Source organism: Carassius auratus, chromosome 9 (assembly GCF_003368295.1).
Source record: "Carassius auratus strain Wakin chromosome 9, ASM336829v1, whole genome shotgun sequence".
Taxonomy (NCBI): Eukaryota; Metazoa; Chordata; class Actinopteri; order Cypriniformes; family Cyprinidae; genus Carassius; species Carassius auratus.
Genome location: NC_039251.1, coordinates 35,226,363 through 35,249,345, shown reverse-complemented (window position 1 = coordinate 35,249,345; position 22,983 = coordinate 35,226,363). Strand labels below are relative to the sequence as shown.

At 39.7% G+C, this 22,983-nt stretch overlaps 1 protein-coding gene across 4 annotated transcripts in view; it reads right to left on the bottom strand.

The window, feature by feature from the left end:
• Positions 1–7,879: 7,879 nt before the first annotated feature.
• The window catches only part of map3k12 (mitogen-activated protein kinase kinase kinase 12), a 55,014-nt gene continuing 39,910 nt past the window's right edge, over positions 7,880–22,983 (bottom strand). The window contains exons 11-14 of one of the 4 annotated variants that reach the window (XM_026272728.1): positions 16,392–17,052; positions 14,187–14,254; positions 13,363–13,603; positions 7,880–13,094 (exon numbers count right to left, since the gene is read on the bottom strand). In XM_026272728.1, the coding sequence (XP_026128513.1) occupies positions 12,978–13,094; positions 13,363–13,603; positions 14,187–14,254; positions 16,392–17,052 (1,087 nt within the window). In that variant the 3' untranslated portion in view covers positions 7,880–12,977. The other 3 variants (XM_026272726.1, XM_026272727.1, XM_026272729.1) reach the window with 3 other exon arrangements.

Sequence of the window (22,983 nt, the reverse complement as noted above, 5' to 3'; positions counted from 1 at the left end):
TAGAATGATTACATATTGACCTATTAAGATTTTGCTTACATCTACATTGTTAATATTTGTTGACGTTTAATTTTTTAAATAACAATAACATTTTTAACATTCAAGGGTTTTATATATATATATATATATATATATATATATATATATATATATATTTATTTATTTTAATCAAATTTTTCTGTGTAAAATGCAAAAAGTTGATCAAGTTAAGAATTCATTAGTTTGAATATATATATTGAACCAAAAACTATCAGAAGATTAATAAATCAATATACATTATTTTTGACAAAACAGCCCATGTTTTGGTACTGACTGCACATGGTTGGACAAAATCATTCACAGATGTTTTGGTAGTGACAAATTTTAGAACCTTTTAAACCTGGCTCAAAGATGCTAATCAGCACATGGTTAGCTAGCAGAGTTCTGAACAGTGGTACACGTATAAAAATGAAATATTATGGAATAACTCCAAAAACTGCTTAATTGCAGGAAAAAAGGTGTTGGTAGTGACATTCCTTAAAGTTGGACAAATTTTTCAGACTTTTGAACACATTCATTAAAAACACATTCATGTTGACATTGTGACATTTATGTATGTTTTGTTAAAGTTGTAAGCTGGTCTGTTAAAAAGCTAAAACAATATTTTTTAAGACTAATAAATGATTTGCTGTTCAGTGAATAAACATGTAAATGACTTCCAGTCAGGGATTCCAGTGGGCCGTGTTAAACCATTTCTCTCATTAATACAGATTTGTGTTCTGTGTGGAGTGGAATGTAGTGATTATTTGGGAATCACCCTAGTTATAATGTCCATCTCTCATGCCGGGCCCTAGGAATTGTCCTATATAAATATTACTCTCAATTATCTCCAGTCATTACCAACAACACACCAGACAGAAAGTGCACAAGGAGCATGGCACTGCCAGCCATAGTGATTCTACTGAATGGATCTCAGTAGCACATTTTTTGCTAAGAAATCTGCTTTTGCTGGTTTTTTAGGATGAGCGAATGCAATCGCTATATTGCCTCTGGTTCTGAACAGGCTCTCTGAGGGGACACTTGTTGCTGGCACACAAAGGGCCTGTTTACACCTGGTCACTTCATGCATTTCTCTGATAGGATAGCTATCTGCTTGTGAAAAGAGCAGGTGCAGGTGCAAATGCCCTCTGAAATGCTTTTTGTGATTGATTTAAATTCGATCGCTTAAACCACTTAAGGAAGGGGTCTGGGACACATTCAAACTGGACAAGTGTAAATGTATCTGATTGTTTAAACCGTATATACAAGTTAGTTTTATTACTCCCAAAATGTTAAAATAAAACTAAAGTATCTTTTTGAAGGTGGGATTTATAGACATTTTGTGGAGACATTTATGTGGCCAAGCATAAAAGGAACCATTTTAACAAATTACATAGCTATCCAATCAGATATGCATGAGGTGACCAGGGGCCTCATTTATAAACTGCAAACGAAAATATTTGATCTCAGAGTGTGCGTACACTAAAATCCATGGCACTGTTCATATTTATAAACCGTCTTTGACATGGAAGAGTACTTACCACCATGTCAGGGTCTGAGCAGGTGTACACACTTTTTTCTTGTGGCAAAGCCAGAGTACTACAGCTATTTGAACATCTAAGATGCAATAACAATAAAAACGATATGTCTACTTAATATCCTGACAGCCAGCTAAACTTTTTCTCCACACCAAAACTCTGAAGATTAATTCTTAGTTCCACAGGTTTATTGGAGATACAGAGAAAAGTGAAACTGCAAGAACAATGACAGATCAAAGTAAAGCCAACTAAACCTCAACTCAACATGAATAAAGGCTAATTTGCACTATTACTGCTGCCGAACACGTCAAGACCCACACTAGAGAATGGAGGATCGCTTGAAAGACGATAGGATAGAAGGTCAGCCATTTTCCGGAGACTGAGTGGAGCTCTGAGCCTTCTGCATGTTATGCATTGGTAAATGATGCTGCTTACTCTTTTCTTCTCTCCTACTTTCCAAAGGCCGGCTGAACGCCCACTCTGTAACGTGACGGCCTTGATGATGAATTTGCTCGTGGTGGTGTCTGATAAGCAAAGTGGCGATGTGATGCTGGCCAGGAATAATCAGGGGAGTCTTTTCACTCTGATCGACACTTGAATGATGAAGACCGCCTCCAACTCTGAGACAGCCGTGTGTGTCGATGAATGGGTCCAGATTTCTCAGAGGGCTTGTTTTTGGCATCCTTTCATGTTTTTGAATGCACTTTATTTGTTGGCTGTAGACTTTCTGTTGAACTGCTTGGATGATCACAGCTGCCTCTTTCTCAACTGTGAATTCAGCTTTGCAGTAATGCCAGCCCTTGCATGCTTGGTTCTCTCTGTGAACTGTCTTGAAACGACAGGCTATGTGAACGAGGTGTGTGACTGCACGAGTTAATGACCTCCAAGTAGAGAGCTTTGCAAAGCGTTGTGAATCCAGTTGCTGGTTTGAGGCTGTAGTGCTTAAGGCAGACACCAGAGGGCGAATGTCTGGATCTGAGCTCGGGTCAACAAGGTCATAAGTGTTCTCAGAAATGCTAGGCTCTGGCTTGGAGAGACATCTGGGGCCACTCAACCAGTTGGTGTGCTTCAGTTGGCCAGCAGGGACAGAACGCGTTGCGTGATCTGCAGGTTTCAGGTCTGTTGGCACGTAACGCCACTGGTCTGGTCGGCAGGATCTTCGGATGCGTAGCACTCGGTTGCTGAAATAGACATAAAAGCACCTGGTCTCATTGCAAATATAGCCCAGGACTACTTTACTGTCTGAGTAGTAGGTTACGTCATCAATCTGTAGGTCTAATTCTGCCAAGACCAGGTGTGCTAACTTGACAGCAAGCACTGCTGCACAGAGTTCAAGTCTCGGCACTGTGTGTTCAGCGCAGGGGGCCAGCTTTGCTTTGCTCATTACAAATCGATCTGGTTGTTGCCATTACGGTCTGCCACTTTCAGGTAGCACACAGCACCGATAGCTTTGACTGACGCATCACAGAACACACACAGTTCTCTTCTCACTGCTGCTGATGGTGAGGCTTCTGTGTAGCGTCTAGGGATGGAAAGCTCAGCAAGCTCCGACAGAGAGGCTCTCCATGATGTCCAGGCATCTTCCATGGCAGGAGGTAAGGGTGCATCCCAGTCACCTTTCTCTTCTGTGAGCTCTCGCAGGATAGCCTTGCCTTAGACTATGATGGTGCAACAAATCCAAGTGGGTTGTAGAGGCTATTAATTGATTACTCCCCGACTATGGATAGCGTAATAGGACAATAAGAACAGCGCGATCTTAAAGTGGCCATGACCTAAATAGGAACGCATAGGAATCTGACTAAACGTAAAGCATGTTATCTTCTGAAAACACTAAACTCAATGTTTATTTAAATGTTATTATTAAGAAAAGAACATACAAGCCCCAAATTCATCATAAACAACAAAGATTTAGAGTTCTTTACACACTTTCTGTACACAGTTTATTCCATGTTGTTGTTTTTATTATTTTATTATACAAGGGAACTTGCAAAGTCTTGATTTACAACTTATGTGTAAAATAGAAAAATAAAATAAAATAAAAATAACACATCTCCGACTGTTTTGTCTTTGTATCCTATAAGAATAGGCTTATGTCATGCAATAACGATTTTAATAGCCTACAGGTGCTGGTCATATAATTAGAATATCATCATAAAGATTTATTTCACTAATTCCATTCAAAAAGTAAAACTTGTATATTATATTCATTCATTACACACAGACTGATATATTTATTTATATTTATTTATTTTAATTTTTATGATTATAACTGACAACTAAGGAAAATCCCAAATTCAGTATCTCAGAAAATTTGAATATAACTTAAAACCAATACAAAGACAGGATTTTTTAGAAATCTTGGCCAACTGAAAAGTATGAAAATGAAAAGTAAGAGCATGTACATCACTCAGTGCTTAGCTGTGGCTCCACCTGTGGCACACCTGTCTGTCCCTCATTATACTGTCTTTATAAGCCCCAGTCTGTTCGGTTTGTTTTTGTCAGGTCTACTTGTGTACTATGTGTGTTGCTCAATCTCCTGTTGTGATGGTTCCCAGTGTTTCCTGATTAAACAATGCTAAACTTTCCTTCGTGCCTCCTATGTTCTTCCTGAACAGTGTAACATTAAATTTAAATTAAATATTTATGCATTTAGCAGACGCTTTTATCCAAAGCAACTTACAGTGCATTCAGGCTATCAGTTTTTACCTATCATGATGCAATGCTCTACTAATTGAGCTACAGGAACACTGTAACATAACAGAAGACTCAACTAAAGGCTGTAACCTCTGTGTTTTCCCTCGATTTTTGTACAGTGTTTTTTGTTTCCGTTGTTCCCCATATTCCCCATGCTGGAGTAGGGAGATAGGTCTCTCGAGGGGCCTTACAAGACTGTTCTGGCTGTTAGCTAGCTTCACCAGCTACACGGACCATCATCCGAAGATGGTCCTCTGCCACCTTCATGTAATGGACTCTGGCAAGAAACGGATCACCATCCACCACCTGCACCATTGAGGATCTCACCAGTTCTGCTTCTGACCCAGAGCCCGTACCACCATCTCCCCATGATGCAGAGCATCAGCCTGAGCCTATTTCACCGTGATCGACGATCCAGCACCAAGCCGAGCGACTGAGCGGAGGATCGCCTCGAATGTGGAGCCCAACCCATCAGACCAGGCATGAAAGCTGGTGACAGTACCTGCCACGAGGGAGCAAGCCATGGATGTTGAGTGCTATACACTTTGAGGCTTCTGAATAGTTGTAAATACTCATTTATCTTTTGTTAATAACATTTATTTTATTAAACTTGTCTTCCTTTTGTAGATAAAACAGTAAAAGGCTTAACAACTTAACGTTATCTCACCATCTTTCAGATTAATCTGTTGACCAACTCAGTTTACATACATTTTAAACTGTCAAACGATTCCCTTTTAGGTGTGTTCTCATACTGCCAAGGTAAAAGTCCTTGACTAGTGCCCCAAACTAAAGAAGTGGAGAAGTGGTCTTCTGATGTTCTCATAACTGCACCTTAAGTGACAGGTGTTCCAAAAAATTATTGGTGAAGTGAGTACCAATTACTAAATAAGGTATGGCTGCCAACTGTTTTTTTTTTTTCACTGGACCTTCTTCACAAGAAACTGTTTCAGTGGTGTGTCAGCAATCATGGAGTTCCTTGCCAGTGTCCTCACCATACACTAAAAAGGAATATGGAGAGATACTGTCAGACTCGTTTTCCTTAAAGGGGGGGTGAAATGCTCGTTTTCACTCAATCTCCTGTTAATCTTGAGTACCTATAGAGTAGTACTGCATCCTTCATAACTCCAAAAAGTCTTTAGTTTTATTATATTCATAAGAGAAAGATAGTCTGTACCGATTTTTCCCGGAAAAACATGAGCGACTGGAGGCGTGACGTGTGGGCGGAGCTAAAGAATCACGAGCACGAGTAGGCTTTTGCGTTGAGAGCGTTTGGAAGCTGTGTCTCATTATCGTGAGGACAAAACCAACCAAAACAAACCATGGCTAACAGTCAGATTCAGCGTATATTTATGATCCAGAATCAGATCCAGAGGCTGAAATTTAACAAGAGCAGCATCAGCAACAACGTCTCTATGTGGTATGTACTGAAACTGTATATATTTGCTTAGCGGTTTTGGAAAATGACTAAGTTCCACTTTATGTCGTCTTTTTTTTTTTTTTTTTTTTTAAGCTGTACATGTGGAAAGTGCCTGTACCTGGTTTGGACACCCTTTTGCCTTCAGAACTGCCTTAATTTTTTGTGACATACACAGAAACAATAAGGTGTTGGAAACATTCCTCAGAGATTTTGTTCTATATTGACATGATAGCATCACGCAGTTGCAGTGGATTTGTCGGCTGCACATCCAGGGCACGAAGCTCCTGTTTCACCACATCCCAAAGCTGCTCTATTGGATTGAGATCTGGTGACTGTATATCTGAGTAAAGTGAACTCCTTGTCATGTTCAAGAAACCAGTCTGAGATGATCTGAGCTTTGTGACATGGTGCATTATCCTGCTGGAAGTAGCCATCAGAAGATGGGTACACTGTAGTCATAAAGGGATGGACATGGTCAGCAACAATGCTAAGGTAGGCTGTTGTGTTCAAACAATGCTCAATTGGTACTAAGGGACCCAAAGTGTGCCAAGAAAATATCCCTCACACCAATACACCACCAGCCTGAACCGTTGAAAGAAAGCAGGATGTATCCATGCTTTCATGTTCATGTTCATGTTCAATACTCATTTGCTTTAGGGTTCAACATGTTGTGCATTCAGAGATGGTATTCTGCATACCTTGGTTGTAACAAGTGGTTATTTGAGTTACAGTTGCCTTTCTATAATCTCTAACTAGTCTGCAAATTTTATTCTGATTTCTGACACCAACAAGGCATTTTTATCCACACAACTACTCACTGGATATTTTTGGGATAATTCTCTGTAAATCCTAGAGACGGTTGTGTGTGAATATCCCAGTAGATCAGCAGTTTTTGAAATACTCAGACCAGCCCTACTGACACCAACAACTAGTCCATGTTCAAAGTCACTTAAATCCCCTTTGCTCCCCATTCTGATGCAAAGTTTGAACTTCAGCGAATCATCTTCAGCAGATCTAGATGCCTAAATGCATTGAGTTGCTGCCATGTGATTGGCTGGTTAGCTATTTGTTTTACCAAGCAATTGAACAGGTGTACTTAATAAATTACCATTGAGTATACAGGTGCTGGTCATATGATTAGAATATCATCAAAAAGTTGATTTATTTCATTAATTTCATTCAAAAAGTGAAACTTGTATATTATATTTATTCATTACACAGAATGATATATTTCAAATGTTTATTTCTTTTAATTTTGATGATTATAACTGATAACTAAGGAAAATCCCAAATTCAGTATCCCTGTAAATTAGAATATTACTTAAATCTTAATCTCCATACGTCTGCATCTATATAAAGTTGGTCGGCAGCAGGAACCATGAAGTGCTCTAAAACTTCCTGGTATACAGCTGCAGTGACCTTGGACCAACACCAGCAGATGACATGGCATCCCAAACCATACGTCTGTGTGTAGTGGTTTTTGAAGCACTGACTCCAGCTGCAGCCCACTTTTTGAATGGGTTTTATTTCACAATTTTCTCCAGGGTGCAGTTATCCCTATTGCTTGTACACTTTTTTCTTAATTCGCTGATTAGAGTGTGGCACCAGGTGTCTTCAATATTGAACCTTTTCACAATATTCAAATTTTCCGAGATACTGAATTTGGGATTTTCCTTCGTTGTCAGTTATAAACATCAAAATTAAAAGAAATTAACATTTGAAATATATCATTCTGTGTGTAATAAATTAAGATGAAATATAAGTTTAACTTTTTGAATGGGATTAGTGAAATTAATCAACCTTTTGATCATATTCTAATTATATGACCAGCATCTGTATATACCATGTTTGAGGGTGCACCTTTCTTTTTTCTTTTTTTTTGTCCTGGGAGGTTGTTAAGGATTTCTGTCAACTAAATGAGGTTTTTGTTTAAATTGGATCAAATGTTTGTTTGTTTTGAGGGTTGAAATAAAAGTGTTGTGGCTACAAATCAAAGATTTTAATCAGCCAACAAATGTTTCTAGAAAAAAAAAAAAAACACACCTGGAAGTTGTTCCCACAACATCAGTTATTCACAAAGCCAGTGTCTTTATCTACATGGACATCCTCTTTTAAACACATACTTTCATTTTTCCTCCTTCTTAATGTAATACACCCCTCTGTTTTGATGACATTATATTAAAAATGCATGCATTAACCATTTAGAAGCAATTTAAATATATATATATATATATATATATATATATATATTGCAAGCTGCATCTTTAAAAATTATTTTATTATTTTGTGTTGCATGGCCCCTTTCTACACCCCTGACTACAGTGCAATAATTGTTCTTCTGCCTTCCATGCTTCTTTCACATAATTCACATATTATATAAATTAATCCAGTAGCTAGGGAGAAAAAATCCAGGCCAATGTCTGAGGCAGTCAGTTCTTTTAAATGCAACCTGAAAATTATTTTCCAAACTTGTGAAGGTAGGAGCTTTATTTATTTTACTAGTCATGAATGGCAGGTTTTACATGCTAAGCTGTCTTATAACTGTCATATTGCAAAATCAATCAATAGCTACTAATCTGAGAAGATTTTCGTCATTAAAGGCATTCAGAGTTTAAATGTGCACTTCTGTGTTAAAGCAACTCTTGTAGTTGTTTATACTAGGGGGCTTCATGTCTGGCATTACCTAAATTTATATGGAGGGCAACAGTTTGTTTTTTTCTCCTCACAAGACAATACAAACAACTGTTTGATTCTTATTCTTGTTCATAGAACCAGATTAGCACTAAATTCCACATAATACTGAAAAGCAATATATTCACATCTCTTTTTATAGTTTAGCTATATTTTAATAATTATTTTTGTTTTTATTTTTACAAGTTCACAAACATAAAATATTTAATCAATTAGTTTGCTGTAGGATGATGGATTACGGTGTTTACACAACTTAATAATGTGACTAAAATACATCTCGATTACTTCATGCCTGTTTTTTCCAAATGTACCATGAATGTATTTTTTAAATAGCAATTTCTTATTCATTGTTCAATTACTGTTGTCTATGTAAATGTAACCCGTCGGTTACGTATTGTAACCCTTGATCCCAGAAGGGAATAACGGATATGTCACATCGGAGGACCGACGAATTGGAATCTCGCTTAGAGAGACGAATCTACTTTGAGTGTAAATTAAATGAGCCAATGCACATTGGTGTGCGATTATTGCATCCAGCTCACAGTGGCATTATAAGTAAGAAGCTGGTGCAGCACATATTAAGGTTTTCACTAATGAGCCAAGCTGATGAACCTCTCTCTTCACTAAGGATCTCTCCTGGACCGACAACACTGCAGGACTGGCCAAGAAATCACTACAGCGTCTCAACTTAATCCACAATCTGAGACGAGCCAGAGCCCAGCCCCCCATCATGTACACCTTTTAAAGAGGCACCATCGAGAGCATTCTGACGAGCTGCATCACTGTGTGACCAGCAGACTGAAGGACAGCTTCATCCAGCTTCACCCCCCCCCCCACTTCCGTCTTATGCCCCAGGCACCACAGAGCTATGGTCCCTCCCAACCCTCAGATGCTTCTGACTCCAGAGGAGGAGGTGGCGGGTGCGTTGCGACATGCTATGCTACAGCAGCATAGACCACCTTGTTGGTTGATTTATGCAATGGTCGCAGTGCTGTCCGTGCAAACTAGTACATGCCTGCCTCATAAGTGCCCTTTGAGATGGATCAAGGCAAGGCGCACTCCCAGCAACTTGAGGCAATTGATGTGCCAGTGCAGTTGGGGGCCCATCCAAACCCCTGACACTGCAAGCCCATCGAACCTTGCCTCCTAGCTGGTGATAGAGGCATCCGTGTGTACCACAGCATGCCTGGAGACCTGTTCCAGGGGCACTCCTGCCCAGAGAAATGCAGGGTCTGACCACAGGGTAAAGGTTTGGCGGCTGGCCAGTGTGACTTGGACCTGGTAAGTGCTACGTAGCCACGCCTACCTGCAGCTGCCATATGCCCCAGGAGACTCTGAAACTGTTTCAGTTGGACCACCATCCTGCTCTTGAACCTATTCAAGCAGTTCAACAGCGAACTGAGGAAGTTCCTGTGTAAGGCATTCTGTCTGTTTGACCAAGTCCAACTACATATTGAGAAAAGAGATCCTCTGCATCGGGGAGAGTTTGCTCTTTTCCCAGTTTACCCAAAGGTCCAACTGGCAGAGGTGTGAAAAGACAAGTCCCTGTGTTCTCAAAACTGATCCTGAGACTGAGCTCGAATGAGCCAGTTGAGCTAGAATGAGCCTAGTTGAGAATGGGAATGCCCTGTTCTCACAAGGGCTGCCTCAACAACTTTTTACTGAAGACACGGGGTGACAGGGACAGCCCAAAGGGCAGGAACTTGTACTGATATACCTGTCCTTCGAATGCAAAACAAAGGAATGGCCTGTGGAGCAGAAGATTCAATGCATGGAAGTACGTGTCATTCAGGTCAATTGCTACAAACCAATCATGGGGACAGATGCACCTGAAGATGCGCTTCTGCCTGAGCATCTATGATGTTAGCTTGTGTAGGACCCAGTTCAACACGTGCTGATCCAAGATTGGTCTCAACCCACCACCTTTCTTGGGCACAATAAAGTAAGGCCTGTAAATCCCCATCGGATGAATGGACCGGCTCTATCACATCCTTTGCTAGTAGGACTGCGATCTCTGCACACAAGACAGAGGCTTCTGCTGCCTTCACTGAAGTGAAGTGGATGCCCCTGAACTTGGGAGGGCGCCGGGCAAACTGAATTGCATAACTTAGTCTGATGGTCTGATGGAGCCAACGAGATGGACTGGGAAGCCTCTCCTCGGAGGTTGGTTCCTGGGAGGGGAATTACTCACTGCCACCATAAGACCAGTCCAGCCAGTGCCAAGTACTGCCTAGATTTAGGCAGGGTCATGGGTACCCCACCCCTTTGCAGGAAACAGAACCTGGTCCACAACTCCGAGACAGTCATTTAAACGCAATGGGAGCTGACTCATCCACCAACGCTACTTCAGCATGCTTAATGACCAAACAAGAGAAGCAGCGATCATGACCACCCCCTGGCACCAGGTAAATGACCGAGTCCAGAAATGCACAAATGGAAGAGCCTCTTTGAAAAGACCCATCTTTAAAAACACGTTCCACCAGTGAATGCTCTTTCTAGAACTCTTCTTTTACTGTGCTGAAGCGCACAGGGAAAATGGCAGTCTGTAACACAAACGGGGGGTAGTGCAGCCTGATTTGTGCAACCCACTCAACACAAAAAGAATCAATGTCGCTGAAGTGCTGTACCTCCAGGACGAGAGCTTCGTTAGAGTGTGCTGTACTCATCTGTAGTATCACCAACGAAGCAGGAAGTCCACTTGGCTCCGAAGCAAAAAGCTGAATATGCGCTGCACCGGCTGCCTACTTATACTCACGCTGTGATCAATGGCAGCTGGATGCAATAATCCAATGCCAATGTGCATTGGCTCATTTAGTTTACACTCAAAGTCTCAACGTGATGTTGAGAGTGACAGACTGAAAGGGAAACAATTTTAAGACCTTTGATTTTGTTTTCGTCAGAATAAAGCTGCCAGTATTTCTGCATTTTGACCAAGTTCAGTTGTCCAAGAAAAACATGACTTTTATGGTCCAGAGCTGCGTTTCCCAAAACCATTATAAGCTAAGTTCATCATAGAGACCATTGGTGGCAATGGTTCTACGACCTACTTAAGATTATGATGCTTTTGGGAAACACATCCCAGAAGATTTTTAACATCATCATCAGAAGAAAAAAAATGTGGTTCAGGTTATCATCTTCAAAAAAGTTTTAAATGGTTTTCTTAACATACATAACCTTGAAACTGGAGATTTGCATCTATTTAACCATCATTATCATAAATACATTTTCAGTGCAAGATGAGAAAGTGAACATGTCCATGTATATAAACATCCTACTGTAAAGTGCCTACAAGCAACACAACATTATTACACATTCAAGGTAAAAAAAAGTTGCAAACATATCTTTAGATGTATAAAAACAATTGATTTAAAAATTAAAATACATAAAAATGTATATCATGCATTTGTTCTTCGGGACTTTACCCTTCTCAGACCTACAGCTGGCAAGCTAAAATTCATATACAATAAATTGTTATTTATTCGTTTTACTTTATTTTTACAGTGAAGAAAATAAAAGTGCTCTCTTCAGATTAGGTTTAAATGTACATATTGCATGTCCCTATGGAAGAAAAAGTACTGAAAGATAATCTGAGAGGTAAGAGGAGAGCAGACAGTTGGAATAGTTATTTCCATATCATAAATCATGTACTGTACATTTATATGTGCCGTTCAGTCTGTGTGTTGTGTATACTTGCATCCAAGAGTTTTACAGTCCTGCACTAGCAAAGCCAACCTGACTATATATCTATATATATCTGTACATTTACACACCTGCTGATCTCCAAACTGATCTGAGCTGCCATAGTAGGGTGGCACAAGCACAGGAGAATAGTAAAAACTGGACCGTTTTTATTATGTTTTTGTTATGGTAGCAAATAGTTTACTTTTTTTCTGAGATTTAGTTTACTAAATATATATTTACAGAAACTCAGGGCATTATGGTCATAATAGAATCACATTTGTATATGCACCTTGTAAATGCTTTGGAAAGGAAGCATCTGTACATAGTAATGAAGTCAGTCCCAAAGTGAGAGCAACAAACTTAATTTACGTCACGTCTGAACAGATTACTGGGGCGCAGTTTGGCAAAACTACTTTATCCAGGCTGGAGGACATAGATTCCTGTGATCAGGAGTTTCATCCAGCACTACAGATTCGATCTAGACTCTTTGAATTTACATCGACAACTAACCACAAGCCTTGGACACATGAATGGACTCGATTCTGGCCCACCAGTAAGTCTGTCTGCAATTCAACAGCACAAACCTATTGTTACCATCATTGCTGCTTATTGGGAATGCCCTGAAGTTTTTAATTGCATTGATCTGTTCACGTAGTTCCTGTAATCCTCATCTCTAGCAGTAGCTTTCCGCTAAACTTGTCTTGCTATATTTTCCGTGGCTACGTCCTGGTCATGAGGCAGTTTACGATCCCAAAGTTGTTATGACCAGTGTCTGAATATTTGTTCTTAAGGTGGCTAGTCGTTTTGTGTAGTGCACCGTTGCATTTCTCAGAGGATGTGTGCGCATACGTGTTCCACGAAAATCTGTGTTCGTTTTGCTTTGGTGCAACTAAAAGTGAAAGTGTGTGCTGGTGTGTGTGTGTGTGTGTGTGTGCATTTCAGTTTTGAGGACCCTGGCCCCAGCCTCCTGCGCTCGGGGGACGACTCGGCTCTCCGCTCCCTGATTGGTCGAGTTCAGCACTGTCACAGTCTGAGTCCTCACACAATGCGCGAGTCTGGGAACAGGACAAAGAGTGTGATCAAACTCTTTGACGTTATATATATGAAGCTCTTAAGATTGCCTAAACGAACACAGTCATTAACAATTACTTCAAATAGAAGGCAGGCTTCTAGAGTCTGGTCCTGGAGGTACGACCTACACAGAGTCTGTCTGCAAATTGCTTGTTCAGGTGTGTTTGCTCCAGTTAATTTCTGCAGGACAGTGGACCTCCAGAGCCAGGTATGAAAAACCTTGCAACATTTGTTTTGAATATGTACTGGTACCTCCAGGATATTTTGTTCCAGGTCAAAGTTGGCCCTCTCCTGTTCCAAGGCAGCGGCCTCTCTTTCAGACAGGGTAGGGTCTGTTATATCAACAGGGATCTCAGACCCCTGGGAGATGAGGTCATCGCTGCGATCATCCAGTCGCTCGTCAGTGTTGGTGCTGACCACGTCCGGCGTGCCGCTGTGAGAGTGGTCAGTGGTGTGTCCCTCCTCTCCCTCGGAAACGGACAGGTTCTCTGAGCTGAAAGTGGATACTGATTGGCACTTGGTTATACTGGTCGGCCTTCTGCAAAATTAACATTACAGAACATACAAACCATGAAACTAAGGAATATTAAAATCAAAATTGTCAAAAACATTAGAAAGTAATGGTTGTGTAAGGTAACCACATGGGTGGTAAGTATTGGCAGTAGAATCAGGTTTAGTACCAAGTTATTACCCATAACTAGGTTTCTTACCCACTGGCAATCACTATAATAAATACTTAGTATGTGTATGTGGAACCAGACTGTAAAATAAAGTGGCTCCTGTGTCTTCATGGGAGAGTAAAATGTCCATTGAATGTGCAAGTAGTAGGTCGTCCAGGTACGTTTTGCTTCCCGGTATACTGTCCTAGAGGAACTGGGTTGGGAGACACTGATCTAACAAGATTCCATAACTGAGCACCTGAGCATGTGTGCTATGACCAGGCGTACAATGCTCACCTAGTGGGTGAAAACAGGGCCTTATTTTATTATGGGTTCTTTATATTAAATGAGGCAACTCATAACTACCATAGTTCACACAGAAAATACTTAAGAAAGAATAAAATATTATATTCTTACCGTCTCCTTGGTAAGTCCACCTCACTGTCCACCTCGCCCTCTTCTTCTTCGGAGGAAACGCCACGTCGCTAGTGGAATTCAACACAATTCATTCAGACATGCTCAGTGGTTAAGGCCCAAAACAGCACTGCAAAAACAACAAACTTATTGCTATCTTTTGCATTTAGATTTTTGCTTTTTTTTTCTTTGTATTTGCAACAAACCTGCAGTGTGATTAATGTATTACTCCTAAATAAATGTCCCAAATGCATTCTATAATGGGCTCTCCTTTAAAACTACTAAATGTTTGATCATGTGACGTGCTTCATGTGGTAACATAAACTGACTGGTTTGACTCAACTAAAATAAACCTGAATATCAACTGAATCAACGGTTTACAGTAGGTCTGCTCATTTTTAGATCGGTCTAACATTAGACTGGTCTAATTAACCTTGCATATCATATTCTTAAAAATAGGGTTGCCAAGTCTGCAGATTTATCAATTGATTTTCAACTGTTGCCACAGGGTTAATGGTTTGACATATTGCATATATTCTGTTTTACTGAAATGCTTGTACTAAAATATTTTATACTCTTATCAGTTACAAAACTGGGGTAGATGTTAAGTTTTGTAAGGGAGGACCACTGGTAAAGAGCCTTTGAGCTGTGTTTATGAACACTATAATATAGCAGTGGCGTTCTTTCCATATAAGCTGTGAATGCTCCACATACCTAGGCTGACCAAATGTGCCATTTTCCCAGGAAATGTCCTGACCAGGATTTCTATATTGCCTTAAATATCCAGGTTTTGGCTTTGGTCTCCTGTTTTCATACTTAATGAAAGTAATGATCGTTTGACCAATAACATGCAGGCATTGTACGCAATTGACCAATCGAGGTGCGTGAGAAGGTGGGATTTGCAGAGAACGGTCAAAGCGATGCAAATATTTGTGCATATTAGTGTTAGACTTGAAGCAGCACTGAGCATACAGAACAGTGTATGACATCAAAGTACCGTGAGAGTGATTCAAAAGTACAAGCGGTCGTCTGTTCTCTAGAGCTCTCACTGTCATGCAACGATTGGTCTGCGCATTGCAAACAAAGCCAAAACAATGGATATTTTAGCTAATATAGAAATCCTGGCCAGGACGTGTCCAGGAAAATGGCATGTGTCCTGGCCTCTGCTCTGTTGCTGTGCCTCGTCAGGATTGTAGTGCTTTCTCAGTGTTTTGCTTGCCTGCGGCTGAGATCGTTCACTTGTTCACAGTGTTCAGTGAATGGCTCGTAGTGCACAAAGTAAGTAATAGGGACCGATTCAGACTGTGTAAATAAGCTTTTGATTGGTGCATATAAGGTCTGGTTTCACGTTGTTTCATGTGAACTGCAGAAGTGCACACAGTCTGATCCAGACTTTAGCTAAAGGTCAAGAGATGGGATAACTGGGAGCAGATCATATGTGCAAGTCAGCATTTATTAAAAACTTTTACAACTACAGAGTAACTAAGAGTTTCATATTGAATCAAGGGGGTAATCTATTAGATTGTAGCTGTCAAATGTAGGGGTGCTCCGATCACGATCGGCCGATCGTTATGCGTATCTCGTCAGTAAAGCCGGTTCTCTAATCAGCGGTTAATTCCATCAGGTGCGTAATAGAGAAGATGCGCAAATCCACTTCATTTTCAGCGTTTTTTGGTGCATCTTCTCAGTTAACAACGGCTCTGTGTAGTAACAGCTGCTCTATGTGAAATCACGCACCTGATGGAATTAACCGCTGATTAGAGAACCGGCTTTACTGATGAGATGCACATTAACGATCGGCCGATCGTGATCGGAGCACCCCTAGTCAAATGTGGCTTTACTGGGCTCAACGTCTCTGGTCTGAGCAGATATAAACAAAACGCTATTGGCTATTTTACAAAGGGGGCGTGGCTGCTAGATATGTCCCACCCTCTCTCTTCCTGTTTCAGTCGAAATTACGTCACCATATAGAATAATGCTGTCTGTTTCAAGGCACTTCAGGGGACCTTTAAATTAAAGGGGGTCATATTAATTGAGAAGTGATAGAAAACAAAAAAAAAATTAAAAACTTAAAAGAAATGGTGACCAGTCATGAGATCTAAGCAATGCACCTTCTCTTGCCGAATCAAGTCACCTTTATTTTAATAAGACTATAATCAGTTGGTTCCCAGAATGGAAATGAAAACTGGGGAATAGACAGAAGCGTACCTGTTTGCGTGTGATAGCAGCTCGATACAGTATGGCTGATGGAGTCAGATGACTGCCGCTGGATCCTCTGGGTAATCGCACCGTCCCGGTTCCCTCTTCTCTCTCCTCTCCTACATGAGTTCTGCCCACCGCTCCACTTCGGCCACAGCAGGGTGAATCTGGGCTGCTGGAGAACGGCAGTGAGGCGGCGTCCTCACTTGCTGTGTCACTTCTGGGCGGAGTCTCGTCCAGGCCGGCCCCCGCTTCAGCTCCAGCACTGGTCTCTCCGCCCAGGGTTTCGGTCGGGGCAGCTCCACTGACTCCGTCTTCAGCGCGGCGGGTGGAGCTGAGCAGATCTGGGCTCGACGAGGAAAGTTTCAGTGGGGGTGGCTCCAGCTGGCCCTCCCTCATCACAGCCCCTGAAGCCGTCTCAGTGAGGGGCGGTGTGGGTGTCGGTGTGTTGGGCAGCGGGGGCTCTCTTTCTCGGCTAGCAGGGGCAGAAGGGTGCTTGGGCCCTGACAGATCCCCACTGCTTCCTTTGCCGCTCCTCCGGTGACGAGTTTTTACCCTGCGGGCGCGGCTAGGTGAAGTAGGTCCTCGGTTTGCACATGGAGGGACGGTCACCTGCAGCACACCAGTGTCCATCTTGGGGAGAATGATCTCTGATCTCAGGAGGTCAGGTCTAGATATGGCAGTTAAAAAAGAAAGCCATTGGTTAAACAACATACCTTACATTACATATTACAGTCCCCAGTGAAACAGCATAATGAGTTAAACTAATCAGAATCATTTTGTTGTATTATATAATGTTATTATGTATTATTACTGTATTATATATAAAAACATAACTCTATAAATTGTTTTTAGCAGGAAAACAAAAACTAGAGGTATTTCGTATTGCTTGGAGGGAAAGTAACCGATCCTACAGAAAAGCATTAAAAACTGCTAGATCCAATTACTTTTCTTCTCTTTTAGAAGAAAACAAACATAACCCCAGGTATTTATTCAATACAGTGGCTAAATTAACGAAAAATAAAGCCTCAACAATTGTTGACATTTCCCAACACCACAGCAGTAATTACTTTATGAACTACTTTACTTCTAAAATCGATACTATTAGAGATAAAATTGCAACCATTCAGCCGTCAGCTACAGTATCACATCAGACAGTGCACTATAGACCCCCTGAGGAACAGTTCCACTCATTCTTACTATAGGAGATGAAGAATTGTAGAAACTTGTTAAATCATCTAAACTAATAACATGTATGTTAGACCCTATACCATCTTAGCTCCTAAAAGAGGTTCTTCCAGACGTCATAGATCCTCGACTATTATTAATTCCTCATTGTCATTAGGATATGTCCCCAAAACCTTCCAACTGGCTGTTATTAAGCCTCTCATAAAAAAAAAAAAACACAACTTGACCCCAAAGAACTAGTTAACTATAGACCAATCTTGAATCTCCCTTTTCTGTCCAAGATACTATCCTCACAATTATATTCCTTCTTAGAGAAAAATGGTATATGTGAGGATTTCCAGTCAGGATTTAGAGCGTATCATAGTTCTGAGACTGCTCTCCTTAGAGTTACAAATGATCTGCTCTTATCATCTGATCGTGGTTGTATCTCTCTTTTAGTTTTATTGGATCTTAGTGCTGCGTTTGACACAATTGACCACAACATTCTTTTGCATTGACTTGAACACTTTGTTGGCATTATGGAAGTGAATTAGCATGGTTTAAATTGTACTTATATGACCGCCATCAGTTCGTAGCAGTGAATGAAGAAGTATCATATTGATCAGAAGTGTAGTGTGGAGTACCTCAAGGCTCAGTACTAGGGCCGCTACTCTTCACGCTTTATATGTTACCCTTGGGAGATATCATCAGGAAACATGGTGTTAACTTTCACTGTTATGCTGATGATACTCAGCTCTATATTTCTTCACGGCCCGGTGAAACACACCAGTTTGAAAAATTCTTCGTCATCAGTTAGGAACCTAGGTGTGCTATTTGATCGCAATCTTTCCTTAGAACGCCACATTTCTAGCATTTGTAAAACTGCATTTTTCCATCTCAAAAATATATCTAAATTACGGCCTATGCTCTCAATGTCAAATGCAGAAATGTTAATCCATGCATTTATGACCTCAAGGTTAGATTATTGTAATGCTTTATTGGGTGGTTGTTCTACACGCTTCGTAAACATACTACAGTTAGTCCAAAATGGTTTAGCACCTCAGTATTTGAATGAGCTCCTTTTACATTATAATCCTCTATGTCCGCTATGTTCTCAAAACTCAGGCAATCTGATAATACCTAGAATATCAAAATCAACTGCGGGCGGCAGATCCTTTTCCTATTTGGTGCCTAAACTCTGGAATAACCTACCTAACATTGTTCGGGAGGCAGACACACTCTTGCAGTTTAAATCTAGATTAAAGACCCATCTCTTTAACCTGGCATACACATAACATACTAATATGCTTTTAATATCCAAATCCGTTAAGGGATTTTTAGGCTTCATTAATTAGGTAAACCGGAACCGTGAACCCTTCCCATAACACCCTATGTACTTGCTACATCATTAGAAGAATGGCATCTACGCTAATATTAGTCTGTTTCTCTCTTATTCCGAGGTCACCGTAGCCACCAGATCCAGTCTGTATCCAGATCAGAGGGTCACTGCAGTCACCCGGATCCAATACGTATCCAGACCAGATGGTGGATCAGCACCTAGAAAGGACCTCTACATCCATGAAAGACAGCGGAGACCAGGACTACTAGAGCCCCAGATACAGATCCCCTGTAAAGACCTTGTCTCAGAGGAGCAACAGGACAAGACCACAGGAAACAGATGATTCTTCTGCACAATCTGACTTTGCTGCAGCCTGGAATTGAACTACTGGTTTCGTCTGGTCAGAGGAGAACTGACCCCCAACTGAGCCTGGTTTCTCCCAAGGTTTTTTTCTCCATTCTGTCACCGATGGAGTTTCGGTTCCTTGCCGCTGTCACCTCTGACTTGCTTAGTTGGGGTCACTTCATCTACAGCGATATCATTGACTTGATTGCAAATAAATGCACAGACACTATTTAAACTGAATTCAATGATGAACTGCCTTTAACTATCATTTTGCATTATTGACACACTGTTCTCACAATGAATGTTGTTAAGTTGCTTTGACGCAATGTATTTTGTTTAAAGCGCTATATAAATAAAGGTGACTTGACTACCATAATAAAAATTATGATAATGTATTAAAAAACTTTGCTTTCTCTTTGCTTGATCTCTCTGACTAGTTTGTACTAATCTGAACAATGCCTAAAATTCTGCATTACAAGCACTTCCTGCGTTTATTTGCCTCTTTATGATGAATCAGTAATTGTATTTCTTAATTTTAAGACACTTTGGATAAAAGCGTCTGCTAAATGGACAAATATGAATGTAAATGTATTTATTCTTGGCGTACTAGATCTGCTACTGTAGGTGTCCAACCAAAATGCCTAATGCGTTAACTGCAAGTCAGTCACATGCTAACGTCATTCATGAAACTAAAGCCAGAAAATAACTTTATAATATAACATTATAGCATCCTTAAAAGTAATTAGAAAATTAATCTAAAATGTATTTTTAGAAAGTTAATTTCAAAATTTGAGATATGAATTTTGTCATAAAGGCTGCAGCCTAATGCATCCAAAAATAATAATAATTTACACAAAAGCTCTTACTGCATGTTATGGTTATTAAACAGACATTATGAAAAAAACATTAAAACTATACATTTTCCTTATATTGTATCAAGGGGCTTTCATTTTGATCTACAGGCTAATGAAAGTTTTTGAATGAAAAATCCTGACCTTGGCCATTGGTCCACTGTACAAGCATACATATCAATTTGTACAAGGCTGCATGTTCATGAAACTTTATTCAAATTGCAGTTTAACTCACACCAAAAAAAAAAATGTTAATTTTTTTTTTTTAATGCGACATGAAAAGCTAGAAATCATACAAAAAGTAGGATATTCACTTGGAATCTTTAGATTACATTTAAATATGTGTGCATTATGCCATAAAACATAAAATGATTAAAAATGTGGCTTATTGTTGCGTGTTAGGCTAGGCTTAGTTCTAACATATTTTGACATTATAGTTACATTAATGTCACAAAATATGGAAGGCTTGAAACTTACACTTAATAATTTGCTTATTTATTTCAGCATGTCACATATTTATTTGTTATCTGGCCTTTTTTAACACATTTTATGTCCATGAATTAAAGAATGTATCACATTTTATTTGCTTCTTTGTATTAATTAAAACATGTTTTAAATAATAATTAATCCATTCAAAATAAATAAACAATACAGTTTTGTTTACAGAGTTTGGCTGTGCGGGAGATTGGGGCAATCCATAAAATGTAAAAAAAAAAAATATATATATATATATTTTTGTAGATTCACAGCATTCAGTCCTGCATGGGCCTCAAACATAAGCCATATTCCAGAGGATCTTGGCTGACAGTTTTTCAGTATCTTTGGCCCGAGTCTGACTGGAGCCCGTGTCTGTTTTCTCTCTCACCATTAAAACAGTTCAGTTTTGTTTTTAACTGAAAAGTTATATTTCCCATTTTTTCATTATTAATTAAGTCAGAAAAATGTTTGGATTTTTTTTGTTTGTTTGGTTGGTTAAATTCAAGTATTTTATTTTTATTTATTTTTTTAAGTGATGACCAAGCGTATAGTGGCAGACAGCTGGGTTGATTACGTTTGATTGATTTAGCCTTCTCAAATCATCATAACTTGCTTAAAATAAAATCCGTAGATATAGAACACAAAACATATTACAATGTTAGTTTAAACATTAAACAATGTAATTGTTTATATATATATATTTTTTAATAATATTAAAATATATAAAATGATAAATAGAGATGTGAGTATTCTTCAGTTCGCTGGTTTATGTTACACCACTTTTTTTCTTTTAATAAAAAGCATGTCCATTTTATACTGAGCAACCAGTAGTGTGAATGAATTTAGTTAATCTGGAGGGGGTTGGCATTTGGGGGCAGTTCTGTATAGCTTGTAGGGGTTGAAATAAATGTGTGAATCTCTTGCTCTTTCATATGGAGAATATCTGATGAGTGTTTCAAACTTGCAGAACAGGTTTAGGCAAAGTGTCTGTTTTAAGACAAATGCCTCGTTGGTTTGGCTTTTTCCATTTTTTGCAACGACATACAGAGTATTACATACAATATAATATGTTTTTTTTTCTCAGTAGGCATAAGTCACCTCTGAGAGAGAGACAAAGAAACTGGCCAAAAGAGTTTCTTTCTCTTTTGAAAGAAAGACAGAAACTCTTTTTTGGCGTCTGCCAAAGAGATAAGAACTTTTGTTCTTAATGTATGCTGCTTTGACTATTTTCAATTTTGAACTGTTTTAATTGTACGCGATACAAATGTTAAAATATATTGCAGTAATAAGAAACTGTCCCGAGACTTTTTTTTTGTTTCATTATTGGGTTATTCCATCATTACTTATGTGACATTCAGTCAAACACTGAAATATAAATTCTCACCGAATGTATCCATTATCAATATACTGAACCATCTCTTTATGTTTTTCTAAATCCTAAATAGAGTCCAGACATCAGTAAAGTACCCATCTATGAACATGTTTTATAGGCTATATATATGTATATATATATATATATATATATATATATGTGTGTATATATATATATATATATATATATACACACACACACACACACACACACACACACACACAGGTAACTCAAAAATTAGCAAATTGTGATAAAAGTTCATTATTTTCAATAATGTAATGACAAAAATTTAACTTTCATATATTTTAGATTCATTGCTCACCAACTAAAATATTTCAGGTCTTTTATTGTTTTAATACTAATGATTTTGGCATACAGCTCATGAAAACCCCAAATTCCTATCTCAAAAAATTAGCATATCATGAAAAAAGGTTCTCTAAATGAGCTATTAACCTAGTCATCTGAATCAACTAATTAACTCTAAACACCTGCAAAAGATTCCTGAGGCTTTTAAAAACTCCCAGCCTGGTTCATTACTCAAAACCGCAATCATGGGTAAGACTGCCGACCTGACTGCTGTCCAGAAGGCCATCATTGACACCCTCGAGCGAGAGGGTAAGACACAAAGACAATTCCGAACGAATAGGCTGTTCCCAGAGTGCTGTATCAAGGCACCTCAGTGGGAAGTCTGTGGGAAGGAAAAAGTGTGGCAAAAAACGCTGCACAACGGGAAGAGGTGACCGGACCCTGAGGAAGATTGTGGAGAAGGACCGATTCCAGACCTTGGGGGACCTGCGGAAGCAGTGGACTGAGTCTGGAGTAGAAACATCCAGAGCCACCGTGCACAGGCGTGTGCAGGAAATGGGCTACAGAGAAGCAGCACTGGACTGTTGCTCAGTGGTCCAAAGTACTTTTTTCGGATGAAAGCAAATTTTGCATGTCATTCGGGAATCAAGGTGCCAGAGTCTGGAGGAAGATTGGGGAGAAGGAAATGCCAAAATGCCTGAATTCCATTGTCAAGTACCCACAGTCAGTGATGGTCTGGGGTGC